The 19,085-nt window shown below is 39.2% G+C and overlaps 1 protein-coding gene and 1 long non-coding RNA gene across 9 annotated transcripts in view; one reads left to right on the top strand and one right to left on the bottom strand.

Annotated features, from left to right (window-relative positions):
• The window catches only part of mtd (TLD domain-containing protein mustard), a 158,336-nt gene that overhangs the window by 101,446 nt on the left and 37,805 nt on the right, over positions 1–19,085 (top strand). For 4 of the 8 annotated variants that reach the window (XM_017898195.1, XM_017898198.1, XM_017898197.1 and 1 more), the window contains 10 exons: positions 9,327–9,543; positions 11,737–11,894; positions 11,988–12,380; positions 12,462–12,722; positions 12,807–13,166; positions 13,225–13,376; positions 14,300–14,470; positions 15,317–15,483; positions 16,556–16,591; positions 17,443–17,605. In XM_017898195.1, the coding sequence (XP_017753684.1) occupies positions 9,327–9,543; positions 11,737–11,894; positions 11,988–12,380; positions 12,462–12,722; positions 12,807–13,166; positions 13,225–13,376; positions 14,300–14,470; positions 15,317–15,483; positions 16,556–16,591; positions 17,443–17,605 (2,078 nt within the window). The remainder of the gene's footprint in view (positions 1–9,326; positions 9,544–11,736; positions 11,895–11,987; positions 12,381–12,461; positions 12,723–12,806; positions 13,167–13,224; positions 13,377–14,299; positions 14,471–15,316; positions 15,484–16,555; positions 16,592–17,442; positions 17,606–19,085) is intronic. The other 4 variants (XM_017898199.1, XM_017898196.1, XM_017898200.1 and 1 more) reach the window with 4 other exon arrangements.
• Positions 16,598–17,568, bottom strand: LOC108546232 (uncharacterized). Its single transcript, XR_001890127.1, has 3 exons — positions 17,490–17,568; positions 17,174–17,344; positions 16,598–17,083 (listed from the first exon to the last, which is right to left on the bottom strand). It is a non-coding gene; the product is annotated as an uncharacterized LOC108546232 (long non-coding RNA).

A 19,085-nucleotide genomic window follows, 5' to 3' on the forward strand; every position in this document is an offset into this window, starting at 1 on the left:
ATAGAAGTTTATAATATTATAATTATACATATATTATAATATATAATACATAGAAATTTTTTGATATAAAAATATAATAAAAATGTAATAGTTAAAGTATAATAATAGCTACACTAATATTATATTTTTATATCAAAAAATTTCTATGTATTATATATATTATACTATTATAAATTTCTATATATATATTATATTATATATACAAAATTTATAAGTATATCGTCTATAATAAGACATAACAAAATGGTATAAATTCTCTATAATTATTGTCTTCTTCCATAATTAATAATTAACTTCTTGCATTCCCTTCGATGAGTCCAATTCGTCCTAACCTATATACCTTGTATATCACTATATGTATTATCGATAACTTATCGATCCTCTACTCCAAGCTGGATGAATGGATCCAATTCTTCCTCACGAAATCTTGGTCCGACACCACCTCTTTGAATCCTCTCATCTGGACCATCTGTTGTCAACTCGCGATTAATCAGTCGAGACCCCATTGCGCAATTTTTCACGTGGACAGGCTATCAATCCCGGCGAGATTACTGATCATCGATCGCGTAGCGAAATTAAAATTCATCGTCGTCGGTGAAAGAGCGACTTTCGTTCGCTGAAGTCTCGTCTGGTAGCTAATAGGGAGAGACATGGCCGTTTCTCGGTATAGTTTCCCTTCTAATTTCCTCTTCTCGGCGATTATTCTGCGTACAGGATTCACGGTGTCGCTCCATATAAATCGCTCCGCGAATCCGTTTAAGGAGAAAACAATCCAGGGTTTCGACGAATCTGTGCATCGTTTAGGTCAGACTCGCATGGTGATACCTACACTGCGTAACAAAACGGTAGAACGTACTATAGATTTTCATATTTTCCTAGTCTAATATCCTGTTTTTGCTAACATAAGACGGGAGGAGTTTGCAATATTTCAATTGAAAGACTGACATGTCCAAGTCTAGCTTAAGACCATGTTCCAAGTGTCTAACTTGGGATGAAGGTTCCCTAACTTTGGCTCCAGCAGTGATTAATTGTTGCTTTATCTTAATTACTGACTTCCACTGCTGATCACTCGACATTTTGCACAGTGGAGGACGATTTTTCTCCAGAATTTCTGCCAACAGCATTCTATAGTAGGTGTCACAAGTATTATTAAACTTGATTAAAGATTCCACATTCAGTGCTATTGCCTTGGTCACTTATCTTCTTCATTTGTCTTCTAATATACACTTAATAGTCCTCACGAGATCTTTTTCTTCATTCTCTTTAAAGTTTGTCTTCCATTTTCTCATTTACCTTCGTTGCTAGACCGGTCATCGTAGATTTAGCGATTTTTATTGCAAGATGTACCACCATTTCGATGATCATTCCTGAATTCGTTTAAGGAGAAACCCTTCCACGGGTACGACGAATCTCGGAACAGTTTAGGTCAGGCTATTCTCGCGATAGCTATCTAGAGGCTACCTCGGTCTCTGGATCGCGGCGAGGCATTATCTTGGCGAGGAGGATCGACGTGGAACGATGGCCTCCTCCAACCTGTCGGGAAATCCGAATCACTGTCCCAATCGCCAGGGTCGAAGAGAGCGGCCACAATGCACCGAGGTAGCAATTTAATATCGACGGCTACGTGTAACGAGCACGTAAGTGGTTACATAAACACGTAGCAACCGGGAGATCGAGTGACTCGGACCGTTATATAGAAAGTTCTCATGCGGCTGAGCTCTCGGCTCTCTCGCGTTCGATCCGCCGGATCTCTCCATTATCCCTGGCAACGGTACTGAAACGACCACGAGTGCCCTATAATCCGTGCATCCTGGTGTAATCGTCGTTGCTGCGCACCGATTAGAGCTGGCTTATGCCGTCCGTTTCGGACCCTTACACGTCGTTCATCGATTAATGCCCTGTGATCCCAGTGGGCCCTCTTATCTGCCCAGGATGCACTCCCACGATCACTAGAAAGTCACTAGACTTGGGAATGCTAGACCTAGGATGATGATACAAACACGACATGTTCGTTGAAGATCGTTTGTTCGATGTCGACTGCTTCTTGGGTTGGACTTGCATTGGGCTGATTGGCTTGGTCCTCTTTTTGGCTTTGCATAAAATACTCGATCTGACAAACGTGAGTTTTAACGTAGATGCATTATTAGATTGGAAGTGTAGGGAGTCTTCCCCTACGGTTGTTGATGTTGGCTAGTCGCTGATATTCTCATTGTGGTGCTAGAAGGGACGAAAGGAACAGGTCCTGGGCCTACTAGTGGACTCATCAGTAAGGCTACCTAGCCTCAGACGGGGACACTATTGGAAAGTCTGGAAGTTATATATATAGGAAGCGGAGGTTTTCCGAGGACTTGCGAGAAAGTCCTCGAACCTCCTTGAAGTCGGAATCCATCTAGCGGCGAGGGTGAGAATGATACTCGCTACAGAAGAATAGGAAAGCAGAATGAAATTTCGAGTGGCGTTTCAGGGTAACTTCTTGGCTATCAAGTACAATAGTTAGGGTAGAGTATAGAACGTGATCTAAACTCAAAAGGATTACTGGTTTCGGATGAGATATGGAAGTGTTCGGTTTCTGAACTTTGGTTCCCCATGTTTCGTGGTTCGAAGTGACGAGATCTGAGATTAAGCGATTCCCAAGTGTAAGTAGAATCGAGATTAGGGTGTTTTGGGTATTGCAGGGATATTGGAGGATTGTAGGTGAAGAGAGTTTTGAAACTTCCCGTGAATTTGGCGTGATCTGGAGATAGTTGATAATTCGTGAACCGAGGGTAATAACAACCCCAAAATAATTTGGGATGTTTGATAACGAAAAGATTCCATAGATCCTAGTTGTTTTAGAGGTTACGAGGACTCCAAGGGATCTTAGACACCCTGGACCCCCAGGGTACCAAAAGTTCCAAAGACTATCTCAAAACTCAGTTCCTGATTCCCAAAAACCCAACCTCGAGACCTCAATGCAATCTCGGAATCTTCGCGATCCGTGTCGAACCTCGTGCCCTATAAGTCCAGGTTCTTTTAATTCCCATCTCACCTCTTTGGCTCCCTAACCTAGCTTACACGTAGAGCAGCTACTAATTAAAGCATCCACACGTTCAGAGCCTACGAGCACTTGAAACCAGTCTTCCCTAACCTCTCCACGCGTCCCAGTAAACAGTCTGCACGCTGGTCATCTTCACATCGTGACTTCTTCTTCACTTTTTCAATCAACGATCATCTCCAACCCTCGCGACCAGTTTCCTCGCGATATTTCCTCCAACGTTGCTATCTCGAGCGCGATCGGGCGATTCGTTATCCACAAAGGAGCATTGAAGACACGATTTAAAGACCTCTCGTTCGACGGCACTTCGACTGTGAAATCTTGGCTGAAAAGCTACCTTTGACGGTGCTCGGCTCGAAAGGACGATCCGTCTTCCGTCGCAAACGACGCCACGGCGCGTTCTTTTTTCCCTTCTTCCTGCTCTCCTCTCTCTTACTCTCTCTCTCTCTCTCTTGATCTCGTTCGCGCGGATGATCGAGGCGAAGTTAACGAGTGAGACTCGCGTCGGACCGAGAGCAACGACGATGACTCGGCGAGAACTCGAGGAAGACTGCTTTTGAACGGACCTGGATGAGAGGCAGGAACGTCGAGCGTGCAAAAATCCAGCTCTGTAATAAGGTACGAACAGGTATCGAACGCGGAGAGAGCAAACGCTCGTTTCATTTAAATGGGACCCCCGCCACTTGCGAGGAGCACTCGGAGGATTCGTTCACGCTCGGAGGAACTCGAGGAGTATGGACCATGGCATCGTGGATGCCGATGGACAGGGTACGGGTAAATTTGCTCTTCCGCTTCGAAGACCTGGACCTATCCTCTGTTTCTCGGTTTATGGCAGTCGATCCAGGCGAGAATTTTTCTGTTCTATTTTTTATCGCGAGTTTCGTCGTATTTGGTTCGTTTTCTTCCATAAAGGGGTTCCCAATTTTTGCTACATTTTTCATTATGGTGCATTAACCCTTCCACGCATATTTCTTCCCTTCGGCGCTTCCCTTCAGTGGCGGTACTTCGTCGAACTAAACTGCCAAAGCGAAAGGGTTAACCCTTTGCACCCTCAAAATGGCGGCCCTCAGTCGCCATTTTAATCATAACCTAAAAATCGACGTTAACTAATATATCACATTTAAAATTACCCAACGATGCGTGGAATGTCAAAGTAAAATAATTCTGCGTCTTAATTTGCATACGATTTTTTACTTACCGTTTTAAAAATATCGTCAACTTTACTAGATTTCGAATTATTATTTTTCTATAACGAAAAATTCACCGAGTGTAAAGGGTTAAATATTTTTAGGTAGTACGTGAACTATACCAAATTGTATTAATCAGTCAAAATGGTACTTTCCTGTGTGAAAAATATTTTTATAATTTATTAATTAAATTTAATTAACATAATGACCTTTTTATTATACCTTGTATTTCTCGTATGGTCGCACAGTGGTCTTCGATTCATGGTACATCTTTCATCATTGTAGATTGTCTATCTTTGGTGGCACGTGAGCCAAACGAATGTCTAGTAAATTAACCATAATCGGAAAGATTGTATTAAATTATATCAAAAATTAAAGAATTAAACCATCAACGAGGCTTCGCTGTTCTTCGCCGAGGGATAATTAAATCCCATTCTCGCCTCGTTATCCGTAAGGTCTTATCTTGGAGAAATTGCATCCGAAGGTTCAGCCGGTAGGATAGATAAGGAGGATAATTGCAGCGGAGGAGAAAAGGGAGGCATTGAGAGCCGGGGGTTATTATCGGATACGTAAACCGCGAAAACGCGGCGTACGACCCTGAATAAGAAGCTCTTAGGGGGTTGGAGGAGCAGGGAACGAAGGTAACCCGGCTACGTGGAAAAGAAAAGAGGAAAGAAGAATCGGGACAACGGGAGCTTTCTTGCACGATCTTTTGTGAATGGGATGGCTCTCCCTCTCGACGTCAACCATCTCACAGGGGTTCTCACTGGGAATTATGTCTGCTATTAAAGTTATCGTTCAAGCGTCGTTGGATTGTTCTTTAATGGAACGTTGTGTTTTCATCCTGCTGTTTCATGGGAACAGTATAATCACGATATTGTATCGTGTATTCAGCGTGGTTTTGTTTTCTTCTTCTGTCAGATTTCTCGATGGATTTCAGAGGGCCGTGGACCTTTTGAAGCGTCTTTGCTGACAATGGACGAGACCTTGTTCTTGTAATTTTTTGGAAAATGAGACGTTTCTTGGGTGGTAAATTCTCGCCTGGTCTTCAAGACGAATGAAACTGTAGAGGAAGAAGAAGATTATGAATATTTATACCTGCTATTAAAGTTATAATTAAAACGCCGTTAGCTTGTTCCCTTAATAACATATTCTGTTTTCATTGGGGAATTTTGTGCAAAGGATAATGCTATTATGTTGAATATTCAACGAGATTTTGCTTCTATCCGTAGTGTTCTGTCCGTGAATGATATAATTGTTTCATTTATTTGAACTGATGTGGCCTTTTCCAATCTTGCTTGTGAATTCAAAGTTGGTGTATAAATGTATTCTAATTGGAAAATTGGAACGAAGATTTTCTGACATAATTTTTAACAAAGTTTTGATGAAGTGTCTCCTGTGATATAGATATTCCACCATCGTCCTGAAAGAAATTAATTCATAATGAAGTAAATTATATTTATTATTAAGTTTACTAAATTATTAGAAATTATTAAAAACACGAAACATTAAAGGGAAACGAATCATGAGTGCCTTTTTGATATCCATCCTAATTTCTTAAAGATTTTCGATGAATATTGCGATTGAGAACCACTGAAACTAAAGACGCAGAAACTGAAACAATGCCGAGTCGCCTTCTTACTCTGTCGTTTTACAAAACATCATCCCTCTTCTTTTGCTGGCGCTCGTTCTTCCTTTTTCTTCGGCTTAAAAGCTTCATCACCCCGATCCGCGCTTTTTTTGTCTTCCCGGTCGATCCTACTTCAAGCTGCACCACCAGTGCCGCTTTTTCCCTTGCCTAATCTTTCTTAGCAAATCAACCACTACGACTGCCCCGTTTCTTCCGATTTCGTCGTTAATGGAATGCAGAAAATGTGGAACGTTCGTCGATATCAATGTGGAAAAGTTACTAGGACAAAGCTGTTTTATTTTCAGTCAAACTTCTTCCACTTAAATCCTAGTGTTCATCAAGATTTCTCTTAACCTCTCGATCTTACGATTTATTACTCCGTTTTTAGATAACGAGTAAATTTTTGATAGCGAATAAACTTTTGCGAGTAAATTTCAACACCGTGGGTAATAAGATGCACATCTTCTTCACTTTGAATATAATCAGAGTATTATTCGATTCTTTCGCTCCATTATCAATTTTAATACAACTTGAATCCGTGGAACCGAATGTTAATAAGAGCATTTACTAATTTACGTTCACTTCGTTAGGAGGACCACATTTTCGTTCGAAATTCCACGCAAACTCGTCGGGAAGTAATTACCAGGCGCAGAAGTAGATCGAGTCGCGTTGTAGTCAGACGTTTCGTCTGTTCTTGATTGGAACGCGTGTTGGTCTGAATTCCACTGCACAGTAGATTTGGTCGTGTCATGATCAGACGACCGACAGGCGTAGCCGTGTGGTTGGAACATGGCTTCCATGAGAACCACTGTGATAACATAACGATGCATAGCACCCGTGCTGAACTTATAATCGTCGTGGACAACGTCCGGAGCAAACCTCGTTAATTAAACGTTTGTCCAAGCATGGTACATTGTTGCAAAATGTCGAACGATCGTTATACACGCTACGTTAAAGGTCAGTGGAACTGGATTTGCATCAGAGACGTAATATGCTGGCGAATGGAGAGGTCTCTCTTTCAAGGAATTCAATTTTCTGTCACCCGATATCTCCTTGCACACCGTCTCTGCCGGATTATGCAAATAGCCTAATGGTCCCTGCGGCCAACGCACGAATGTATTTATGTCTGTTGCGGAAACGAGAACATAATGGAAACGAGTCACAGTCTGATGAGTCGAATGAAAGGAAGCGTTTTCGTGGACTCATTGACGACTTTTCATTGCTCGAGAAATCTAAAAATTGTTTAACCTTAATCTCCAACAGCGCCATCTAGCTCGTCTGAAATATTTACATTTTTATAATAATTTGTACAATTAAAATCCGCGATATTTTAATATCGTTTAAATGGAGAGGGATGAAATATACGAAGCGAAGGGGACAAAGTGTGATATAAATTCTTTTCATCAAATGTTTGAGACGCAGTCTGTAATCCTCTGGACAACATAACCTATACATCTTCGGGCTTAACTTTGTAGCTTTACTGTCCAGGTCATCCATCAAGTCGTCACCCACCATCGTTAACCTTAAGTCCCTTACTTCCAGTCCACCCACACCAGCTTCTACTTTTTCAACCTTACCATTTTTTACTACTCCACCAATCACAGGAGGCTGGCGAGGCACGCCTCCAACCACACCCTCTTGGACATAAAATCTGAAACGGTACAACATCGATCACTGAACGTATAATCTTATACCTGGTTCAATTACAGCTAACTATTTTAATGGGTACTCTTATTCTAAAATAGTTACCTGTAATATTCTGTACCGTGTTCCATTGTGTATCATAAAATTAATACATGTATACGTTATATTTTTGAACCGTGTTCCTCTCCCTTTATATTCCTCAATAGTCCTTGAAATACTCCAATGAAACTGCTCTTGAAATATCTAAACAGAAAACAGAAAAATTAGCAATAATGAACGATACAAACTGTTCCAGATATTTTTTATTTTTATTTTTATTTACATAAAAGTATCGCTGCAGAAAATTCGTTTAACGTTACTTCGAAAAAATAAAATTGTTTCACCTTAATTGACCCAGAGAGAATGATCGTACCTCTGCTATCTTTTATTTCCAAGTCGCAGATACGAAAGCCCCTGATGGAATTGAATCGAAACGGGAGCGCGAAATTCAATTTGCCGCACGTTCACCTTGCCCTCCAGCTGGTAGGACGGACAACCGGATGAAACGAAACGTTTAAACGTCGTTGAAAGACCGGACAGGTTACGTTTCACAGAACGTTGCACCGTAACGTCGCCAGGAACATTGCAAGACGATACTGGTGCCACTGCACAGACGTTCGCAGTGAACCGTTACGAGAACATTGTGGTATTGCGTTTCAGGAACTGCCACGCACATTATACCATTCCGTTTCAGAGCGCATTGCGACGTTAAACGTTGCGTAAACGACGCGTTGGAAAATTTCATAATGCAGCGGAACGTTACAAAACGTTACACCTATCCCGTAAGAAATATATTCCGTACGTGACAAACTTCGTTCTACTCCCACGAAGCGACATCCGCGCAGCGCCATCTGCGCCGCGTCACGTGACAATATTGGCGGGAGACGCTCACCCGACTCGAATCGTTCTTTCACGCGAACGATTCGATCGAGCGTGGCGAGATATTTGCAAATTGCGACGCAAGATACGGCTTATGACGTTGCATCGGCATCGGCCCATGAAATTGCGTTTCACCGATATTCGCCCGGACTAAACCCGTGTATCTCCTGCTGGCACGTCAACCACGCGTCTAGATGCACACCCGTCATCGATACATACCCCCTTTCGCGATCGATGATCCCTGATTGGCTTTCGGGCTGTCCAGTATCGATTCAACGAGTCACGTTACCTATTATTCGCACGCAACCGTGGCTAGTGATTTGCATTTAGGGTTAGGTACGCTGCACACTGACCGGCGCCTTGAAAATTGCTTGGTTGAAATAGAAGGAACCGTTGGTCGAGATAAAATCTGAATTTTCCACGTGACGATAGTTGTTGCACCGTTTCTATGGGAAAGAGAGAAGTTTTATTTCTTATATTTTATAGAACACCCCGAATACTTCGAACGATCGTTTTTGAATTTCGCGGGCTTGCAAAATCAAAAAGGATCGCATCAAGGACATCGGTTTGATAAAATTAGCGAAGATTAGTCAAAATATAACTAAATTAAGTTACCTACGGGTAATTGAAGAGGAATACTTCTAGGATTTTATAAAATTGTTTCAGAAAGTGAACTTTCGTCTCGCTTACCGTGTATGGTGCGATATATGCCTTAGTGTAAACATTGCCACTCCCGTAATCTATTTCTGTCTCTCATTAGTGATGCAAGGCAACGAACAAAGTAGTCCAAAGACCCCGCCCGTAGTCAGTCTTGTCGTGGACAATGGGGGACAACGCGTGTTTCCTTATTAGACTTGTCTGTCAATTACGTTGGCTAATCGTGTAATTCGTGTCTCCATTTTCTCTGCTGCAGGTGGGCGACAGGGACACGCTGACGTCGGTGGCCGCGAGATTCGATACAACACCATCCGAGCTGAGCAAATTTAACAAGCTCGGAAGTACTTTCATTTACCCTGGCCAACAGCTGTGGATACCTGTGGAAGGAGAAACAAAAGGCGGAACAGACGCACCTAGTCCAGATCCTTGTCATGATCACGAGTCTCAGGATGACTTACCTCCCGAGGAAAAAGGCAATTCATTTTTATCTATCTGCCCATTCTGTTCCGGTTTACGGCATTTCATCTAATTACGCAATAAAGTACTGGAACACAGGAATAGGAAGTTAAAATGATTAGACTTTATGGTTCTTGGCGCGGGTATATCAACTTTCTATTCAATGCCATAACGCTGACGACAACTTGATCAATATTGCGTGAGATTTGAATGGGCTATTGTTGATCTCTTCGCACTGGAATCTCGTTTGCAATTGAAATTTTCACCTGTAAATCATCTTTAATCGATCTTGCGATCGGTAGAATTTTTGTAGACTTTAATAACAAGGTTATTACGATTTATAAATATCTATCCGTATTTACGGAGTAAAATATTTCATACCAATTGGAAACTTAAGCCTTTCGTAAGTAAGATAGATTTTCAGATAAGACAAATTTTATTCCACTCGAAATTCAAGTGTCGGGCTATTTCTTAAATTTTTACTCGACTCCAGAAATATTATCATATTATCTTGATTTCTATCTTGTAACGTACTCCATCGCTTGACATTATATTTTCTCTGGACTGTATCATATGCTACCAATACGATATGTAACTAGGTGAAGGTAACAGAAATAAGTAGCATATGGATATAAAAGTTTACTGCGCCACTGGCGGAATTCGCTAATGTTTTATTACGCAGGTAACGCCAGAAAAATATTACAATACGTCATTGCTATGAACCGTATGTTCGTAGATGTTAATGTAACAAGCTAAACGCCAAGTCCTATCTATCCGATACGTGCAATAGACCGGCATTAATATTCAGTGCGACACTTCGCACAGTCAGATACAATCGAGACCCAATTCATCTTGATATTTGGCCAGGTGAGTCAATTCGACTTACCTGAACGTACCATTCGGTCCTCTATTGCATTATTCATAGAGAGGCGTTCGCGCCAATTTTGCTTTCGTATTACATTCGCTGCACAGTATAGCGTTTTGATACGGATACTTTGTTGTGAATCGTTGTTAGAAGTTGTTAGATATGTTGGTTATGAATCATAGGGAAACTATAAGCAATTTCTTGGTAGATAGCCGCTTCTATTGCAAAATAATAATAGAGATAGAAGTAAAAATAGTATACGTGACGCCGACGGTAAAATACATTAATTGTAAATATAGAAATGCTAAGGAAAAATATTCACGAAATGAAAATAGCTGAGAAGAAATTTTTAAATCTTCTGCAATGATAAGTAGAAATTGCTCAGCTAATGGCGCCATATTACGCAGTCACATCAATGTGTATATTAATGTCGGCGAATGGACGATTGAGTATGACATCAGATAAACGACGTATGTATTTGTAAAAAAGAAATTATAGTATATCGATATTGTATAGCCTTACGTAGAGTATACGTAGAAAGAAAATTGGCGGATCGATTTTCAAGGGGGGTCCATGTGTTTCTCGTTGTCTCACTCTGTTTCCCGCGCATTCTTCTTTTTCCTTCGTGACTTATACTTAAGTTAACAGACGTTTTGATCGATTATTTAAACTAGTTAATCGATAGTCACAATTTAACCTACTCTGTGTGTTTTGACATTTATCCGTTTCTATTGGAATTCCTGGAAGTATACACGTAATAATACATAACTCATTAAATAGTGTTTGTTCATTTCCATATGTTTCTATGCAAATAATTTATTTGAATAATTTCGAATCATTTGGAACAAATAATCCTGTTCTAATATATTTACGTGTATGATTATGAATATTTTTTGAAATATCATGCTTTGTTACCTTAGTTTTTATATTTTATTTTTCTGTTATCCATCATATATAGTCCGACGTCAGCTGATCGGCGTCACGATGTAAACTATAGATAGAACATGGCGTTGTTGTATGTACCAAACATAACCTATAAGTTTCTAAAGCAAAGGATGCACGTTAATTTTATTGCAAACAGAATACAGATGTTGTCGTCATGTCGCTATTTGTCACTCTTGTTAAATCCAGTACTTTTATTTAAATACTGTATCAGATGGAGACAAAATTTGGAATATTTATTTGACATAAATGTTACGAAACAGTTGTTGTGTCTTTCTGTAGTATTAAAATAGTATCAGACACATAATTATTTTGTATGATATGTCCAAGCTTCATCTATCCAAGAAAGATATTTTATATTAAATAGATAATTCAAAACCTAATCTTTGACTCATTTTTATAGAACTTTTGGATAACTTGAGGCCAGTGTCACCAAAACCAAGCCATATGGAAAGAGTAAAAACACCTCTTGGTGTTACAAATGCAGTTATAGAAGAAGAGGAACAGCCATTTAAAGAAAGATTTCTGAAAATTAATGTTCGTCATATCACAGATGGTCAGGTAAGGCTCTTCAACTTACGTTTATATAAATCTTCTTGAAATTTTTCTATGGCTTTTTCTGTTACTAAAATTAATTTTATCTTTTATTCACAGGGTGTTGTCAGTGGAGTGCTACTAGTTACACCAAATGCAGTCATGTTTGATCCTAATGTATCCGATTCTCTTGTCATTGAACATGGAGCTGAGTCTTATGGTGTAATTGCACCAATGGAATTTGTAGTGAATGCAGCAATTTACTATGATATTGCGCATATGCGTGTAGGACATACGGAATCTGGAAATTTAGATAAGAAACCAGAAATTTATTATATGAAAAAACCTATACAAAATGAAAGTGTTAAATGTCAGTCACCAGAAAAGGAAGAAAACTTCCCTGAATTAACAGCAGATGATAGTGAGAATGTATGCAGTTGTACTGAAAGAGATGGAGATGCTTTTCCAAAGGCCTTTGATCGAGATTTCGTTACTCCTACCAATCTCCAAAACGTATGTTTTATACATTAAGAAACAATTTTATATTGCCATAATTATCTGATCATAAATTGAAATTATTTATTTCATTTGCAGGAGGAAGATACAACGACAACCAAAGAGAAAGAAAAAGAAAAAGAAAAAGATAAGGAGAAAGAAAAAGAGAAGGAAAAAGAAAACGAGAAGGAGAAAGAGAAGGAGAAGGAAGTGAAAGATGTGAGCAGTGGTGGTCAAGCTAGTAGAACGTTAGAGGAACGTAGACGTTCTATGCTTGATCATCACTGGCCAGTTCCTAGCAAAGATCAATATCCATGGCCAGTCGAAGATGATCAACAAGATTCATTAAATTCTGACAAAGTAAGTTAGTTGTTCGTTATCATTGAACTTCACTACTAAGTTTTTAATTGAAAGACAAAATTTAATGGACACTGATGTTTACAGGTGGACTCTGCGAAATCGAAGGCGATTCCCGGAGGTGAAGAAGGATCTCTAGTCAAACTGTCATGCCACGACTCTGGTATTGACATACGTGACCCTAATCCCCTTTTCCCAGTAGTTCAGCCTAACCCCACAAAGAAAGTATATTCAGACGCAGATATTGTCTTATCTTCAGATTGGGTCCCTCCTATTACTATTGCTCCGATGAACATTACAACTGATTCGCTAGATAGCGGTCCTGCCGTTAACGGTAGAAAGAAGGCGAGTTCGGTATCTTTTAGCTTAGAAAGTAATAATGCAGAGGAACCTGAGAAAGATGAGGAACATAAAGATGACGATAAACAAGAGACTCGTAGGAATAAGGTAGTATTAAAATTCGTTACTTATCTGTGTCTTATTTTGACGGTCACTCTTTTTTCAGATGTTAAAACGATTATCGTATCCTTTGTCATGGATGGAAGGATTAACTGGTGAAAAGGAAGATGAAAATAAATCTGGATCTGATAAAATTTCGAGCCTTCCTAATAGCGCAGATTCCCATCATTCATCAGTTTTCAGCAAAGTTTTCTCAAGGTGATAATACTGAATCCTGTTAAGTTTATAAAATTTAGACAAATTTTTTGTAATTTATATGGTACAATAATTTTGTAAAATTAATAATACGCTTTTATATTTTATTTTAATACTCGTGTATGTTAGGAATGAGTAATTCAATGAAAAAGAATTTTGCATATTTTCTATATACAGGAAAGGTTCTCAATGCTCGGGCCTCCTTTATATGGTGTATAACGTTTGTTTTTCGTGTGATTGCTTTCTGCTGAAATTTTTTAGAACCCAAAGTAACATTTATAGCATATTTGAGGCTATTCATAGCGAACAAATCATATCACAAGCGTGATAAAAATATGTTGTTTTCTTCCAAGACAAGTTTTACTATGAATACCCTCATTTATTACAATATAGAATATTCTTTAGAAATTTGCGCGTAGAAGCAAGCAGCTTTATTGCATTTGCGAAACGCGCTTTGGGATATATTTTTCCGATTTCTGAACGGAGTATACAAATCAAAGGAATGGGCACGTGTAACATTTCCAACTCAGTCCAGATGTTGTCATCGATAACCTTGTACCATCATAGTCCGTCTTTTTTTTTTTTTTCAGTTTTGTTTTCGTGACTATTGTTTTTACTTTACTTTTTCAAATATGACTAGGTATATTCTATATGCGGAATAAATTGGTCGCTCAAGGAGTATATTTATCAATGGGAGAGAATGAAATCATACAAGAAGTCTCGCTTACAGATAAATAACATTGAAGTAAACAGTGTGACAAAGAATTCATCCTTGAATGACCTTTAGCGATTAATTCAATTTAATAGCTGTGTATATTTTGAAAACAGTATTATCAGACTGTGATGGTAAATCTGTGTTAAACATAAAGCTTAACTATCGTTTCCAATGTGACTAACAAAGAATATGTAATGGTGGTGGATATAAGCTCGCCGATCAACCTGGTGAGTGACTTTAGCTCGGGCCTGTTTGCTAAAACTCCCAGCGAAGAGAGCGGTGGGGGCGGTAGAGCTGGAGGAACACCTCCACTTACCGCCTCCTCTCTCTCCCAGGACACCAGCAATCCTCAGATTTCACCTGGTCCAGGAGGGCTTATGGGGTGAGTGTGGGCCCGGTCATGAACCAGCAAGTTATACTGTATCCACACGAATCCACATTGTCCTTATATTTTTTCTTTTTTATCTGCCCACTGTTGTTCCGCTCTCTTTGGCTCTCTCTTTCTCTCTCTCTCTCTCTGTCTGTCTCTCTCTCTCTCTCTCTCTCTTTCTCTCTCTCTTTATGTCTAATTGGCTGTTGACTATCATATTATTTTTTTGAACGTTTATCTTAGATATCTAGTTTGTTGTCTCTTGTTGTTTTTCCCGTATTTATGAACGTGACTCGTGTGTAAGGTCGTTTTTTGTAACTATGTTAAGCAGCGAACGATTATGTTTCGTAGAATATGAAATTATTCGAGTTTTTTTTTTGTACGTTCCACTTTTTCAAGCTTCTCACGAACGTCACTCTAATTCTCGTAACTTCACCTATCTCATCTTTCAATACCATTTCTTTTGACGCCTTTCTCGAGGTTAAAAAAGATCAGCCTTTCCTCTGTTTTCCTGCTTCCAGGTAAACGTGCCACCATCTTATCGGAAACTACACCGAGCTCAGAAAAAATATATATATATATACCGCTAGTCGAACACAGCGTTTTAGTATCCCCGTGCAGCCATCCAAATTTATTTCGCCGTACATACACGTTGGATACAATCTTAACGTCTACCTTGAATGTCGTTCCCCCACGAATTAATCGCTCTGTTACCATGTTGCAATATGTATATTACTGTGTGTACGTTGCTTCGAAATTGCAGGGAACACGATACAGAAAACCTCGTGTACTCGTGATTTTGAAACGCAATCTCTGAATGGTGTCTAAATCGTTAATAATTGCATGGTTTCCTTTCAGGCGGTCCTCCGTGGGTACGTTTATCAGACAACAGCCACTGACATCGTCAGGTAGCAGCAGCGTGGACAGTAGTCGAGGTAGCAAAACTTCGACCACGGCGCCTAGATTGGATTATCGTAGCATGGTCTCTGTGGAAGATATGCCGGAACTGTTCGTCAGTTTCGACAGTAAGTGTCCCGGGATTTGGTCGGTTTTTCTATGGAACGCGATATATTTCAGTCTATATATTTTTCGGAATGATTAACTCGATGATTGTAAGATATAACTGTGACAGACTTCGCTCACACGAAATATCTTCTCAGTCCTTTAGAGGGTGTTTCATTTCTGAGGAACTATTTGTAGGATAGTTATTTTCGAAAGTGTTATTCTTATTAGAGAGATCAGCTTGCACACAAGAGCCTACGTCAACAAAGAAACACCCTTCGAAGGAATCGATAACTCTATAATTAATTACACGTAGCCGCGAATACATGAAAGAAACGGCGAATAATGATGGCAAACGGGATTACATTCCACGCACTGCACTCGCTCGTATGTATAGACGGCTTCTTAAACGATGTTATTTTGCTAGTGCATTTATTATTATCCCTTTCTTCGAATTTTTGAGCGCCTTTGGATTCGATTTCGGCTACAAATTTTTCTCCACACAAACTCTACCGCTAATACAGACAAATGGAAATTCTAACGATTATCTAACCAAACGCGCTTACGTTACATTATTACACATTGAACGTAGTTTCAATATTCTGTATGGTTTTAAAATTCTACTCGTTTGTCATTACCAGTTCTACATTTTATATTCGGTGTGTCATTACCCGTGAACGTTGTTCCACGAATCTGTGTCAAACTGCTTGTTGCGAACAAACAGCCCCAGAGAATTGACATTGTTCCAAGTGTTTTAAATAACTGGCACAGATTCCAGGAAGAACGATTCCATCATAATCGTATGGTTTGGACTCTGTCACTGTTTTGCTTTCGGTTACAAAGTCCAGTTTCGACTCCCTTCATTATTAAGCTCGTTATCGTTAATTTTAAACGAGGAACATTATTATGTCTTTAGAATTTTGAAACCCTTTATGCTGCATTTACATTTAACAATTGACGTGTTACAAAGTGTTACTTAGAAATTTATCAGTGGTAAAATTTTGGTTTCTGTAAGGCAGCAAAACGGGTTTCACGATCGTCTGCCAATGAATTCATACTAATGCAGTAATATCATATGTTTTGTTGTCCCTCTAGTCCAAGCACCTAATTTTCCCGAACTCGAAGGCCTCGGTAGGTTCATACTGTATTAGCTTGCTTTTTCCCTCTCGTATAAATCACCATATTTCCACAAAACGTTAATTTTATATCATTGATTTCGTTGTTGCCTTCCGACACCTTATTTTATTTCTTTACACCTTTTGTGCAACTCTTGTATCGTGCAGTTTGAATTGCTCGTCGCACCATCGACGATTACGTGTTCCTTCAGAATTAAATACTTTTTTACCTTATGCTCACACCTTCCGTTCGATTTTGCCACTGCACTTGCACACGAATGCATTTATTCTCTATGTATGACTTTTATGATAATCTGTGTAACTTGTGCGACGATGTCCGCCAACCTCGATCATACACCATTGATCGTCCACTATGGTTCCGGTTTTCACGCTGTATCTCACGTACATTTTCCTCTTCTGCAATGTGTTGTGTCCATTTTTCGTGTTTTCTAACTGTACCGTTTTTACTTTTTGATTTGTACGTTTGCCGATGCTCCTACGGCTCCGTCTGTAATATTTGGATAACGATCTCGATCAGAGGATTCTGCCGATAATACCGTCTGCGATTTATGCGATGCTTTTACTTTGATATACTCACCAAAGATCAGCTTCTTGTGTTTTCCTTATTTTTTCACAATTTTCTGTTCCTCTTCTTTCTTTTTGTTATTTTGGTATATGAAGAAAATGTATTCAGTGGATATAAATATTGTGTGTCTTGTACGAAGATTCGTTAGAGAAATCGCAGATCCGCGTCGAGATATATGCCGCACTGATCAAGCAAATATCAAGAGAATCATTTAGTAAAATAACGAATGCAGAAATGGTAGAATTACAAGCTATAATGAGTCGTTCTGTCGCGTTATATAGAGCTAATACCAAGACCAGCCCATTCTTGCGAGGATCCTCCACTGTACCTGAGACTGCGAACCGGAAGACCCAAAGATAAGAAGATGCCGCGCTCCACGCCTATTATGAGCTACGGGAAGAAGAAACTACGGCCTGAATACTGGTTCAGCATACCGCGTAACAGGTAAATTAAAACACAATTCCTCCTATATCGCTTTTTAGATGATCTTCCTAATTTTTAAAAAATTCATATCCTGAAAAATGAGAGAAATTTCTTAATATTTATAAAATATTTACGACTACATATAGATTTTATAATGATAACTATTAGGAGCGGATCTTTGAAAATTTCAGTTCCTCGTAAATTATCATTCACGTGTTCTCTAAAAAGCCCTTTTCTCATTTTTCATTGTCTCTGCGTTTCGCAATGGCGTCGCTTCCGCGGAAGACCAGTGGAAGAAGACGAATCGATTGTGCTCGCGCTCGACGGATGAATTATTCTGGTACAACGTTTCCAGTCGAGCGAAATATGAATTCTCACGGGATAGAGCAACGTGTTATTTTTGTAAACTCAAAGGTACCACGCTCGAGATCGGTGAAAAGTTACGAGCGAAACACGTGCTCCATTGCAAGAGTCGCAAAATAGATCTCGAGTCCGACCATCGTGTCCGCTATTTATACGATCGCGTTTTCGTTTGTCAACATCGTGAAACGTTTAACGATATTCCTCTTTGCGTGTGATTTTACTAATTCGAGACGCTCGATTGTGTAGGTGCTTCGATACATACTAATAAAATTCGAAGAAGAACGATAACGATCGCGTGATAACTTAATTCTTTCTCAAGGATTATCAAAGATTTTGATACTGAGATGCATGGTCGATAATTTAGCCAGGTGGTTGAGAAACTCTCCTTTTCTATTTTTTTTTTTTTTTTTCTGTTATAGCTGAAATATATTGGAGAGATTTAATATTTAATTTAATCTAATTTTTGATTGATTTATAAATTTCATCTACGGTTAGAGTATTAATGGTATTTAAGTTTACCGTAGATTAGATAAGGCACGTAGTATGTAATTGGCAAATTTTCGTTTAATATCAATGGACGTCATATTTTTATTCTTTTTCCTTCTGTTAAGCTCGATTGCATTCAACAAATTTCTGTCATTCGTGGTAATTAAGTAGAGCGGACATAAAGTCGTGTTTTTGTTAGAATGTAAACAAATTTTAAGGCGTAATTCTTAGTTTGGCAACGCTCTTCAGAGAGAAATTTTTGGAGAACGATGCCAATTACCAGGTCGCGCCGTACAAAGATGGTTATATATAGAAATTCGAGTATTACGAGTCTTACAATACTCGCCCTATTGACACATTTCATGTCAAAGATCCGCTTGCCTACGAATCTCCTCGATTCGAAGTCGAATTGGCAAGTGTAAGATATTTTTATCAATGTGTGGCAGTAAGAATAAATCGATGATGACCAAAATCAGGTTAGTCGTCGATGCAAAGTAGCAGCACTTCGTATAAGAAATTCCACTGCGTCTAAAATAAAAAAAGTACATATCTATTGTTATTAATATACAAGTAATCTATTCTCTATATGATACAATATATTTTTTCATACGAAACTAGTTCATTTCCGCCTTATTGTTACGCGAGTTAAATT

This window comes from Eufriesea mexicana, unplaced genomic scaffold (genome assembly GCF_001483705.2).
Source record: "Eufriesea mexicana isolate 0111107269 unplaced genomic scaffold, ASM148370v2 scaffold588, whole genome shotgun sequence".
In the NCBI taxonomy this organism is placed as follows: Eukaryota; Metazoa; Arthropoda; class Insecta; order Hymenoptera; family Apidae; genus Eufriesea; species Eufriesea mexicana.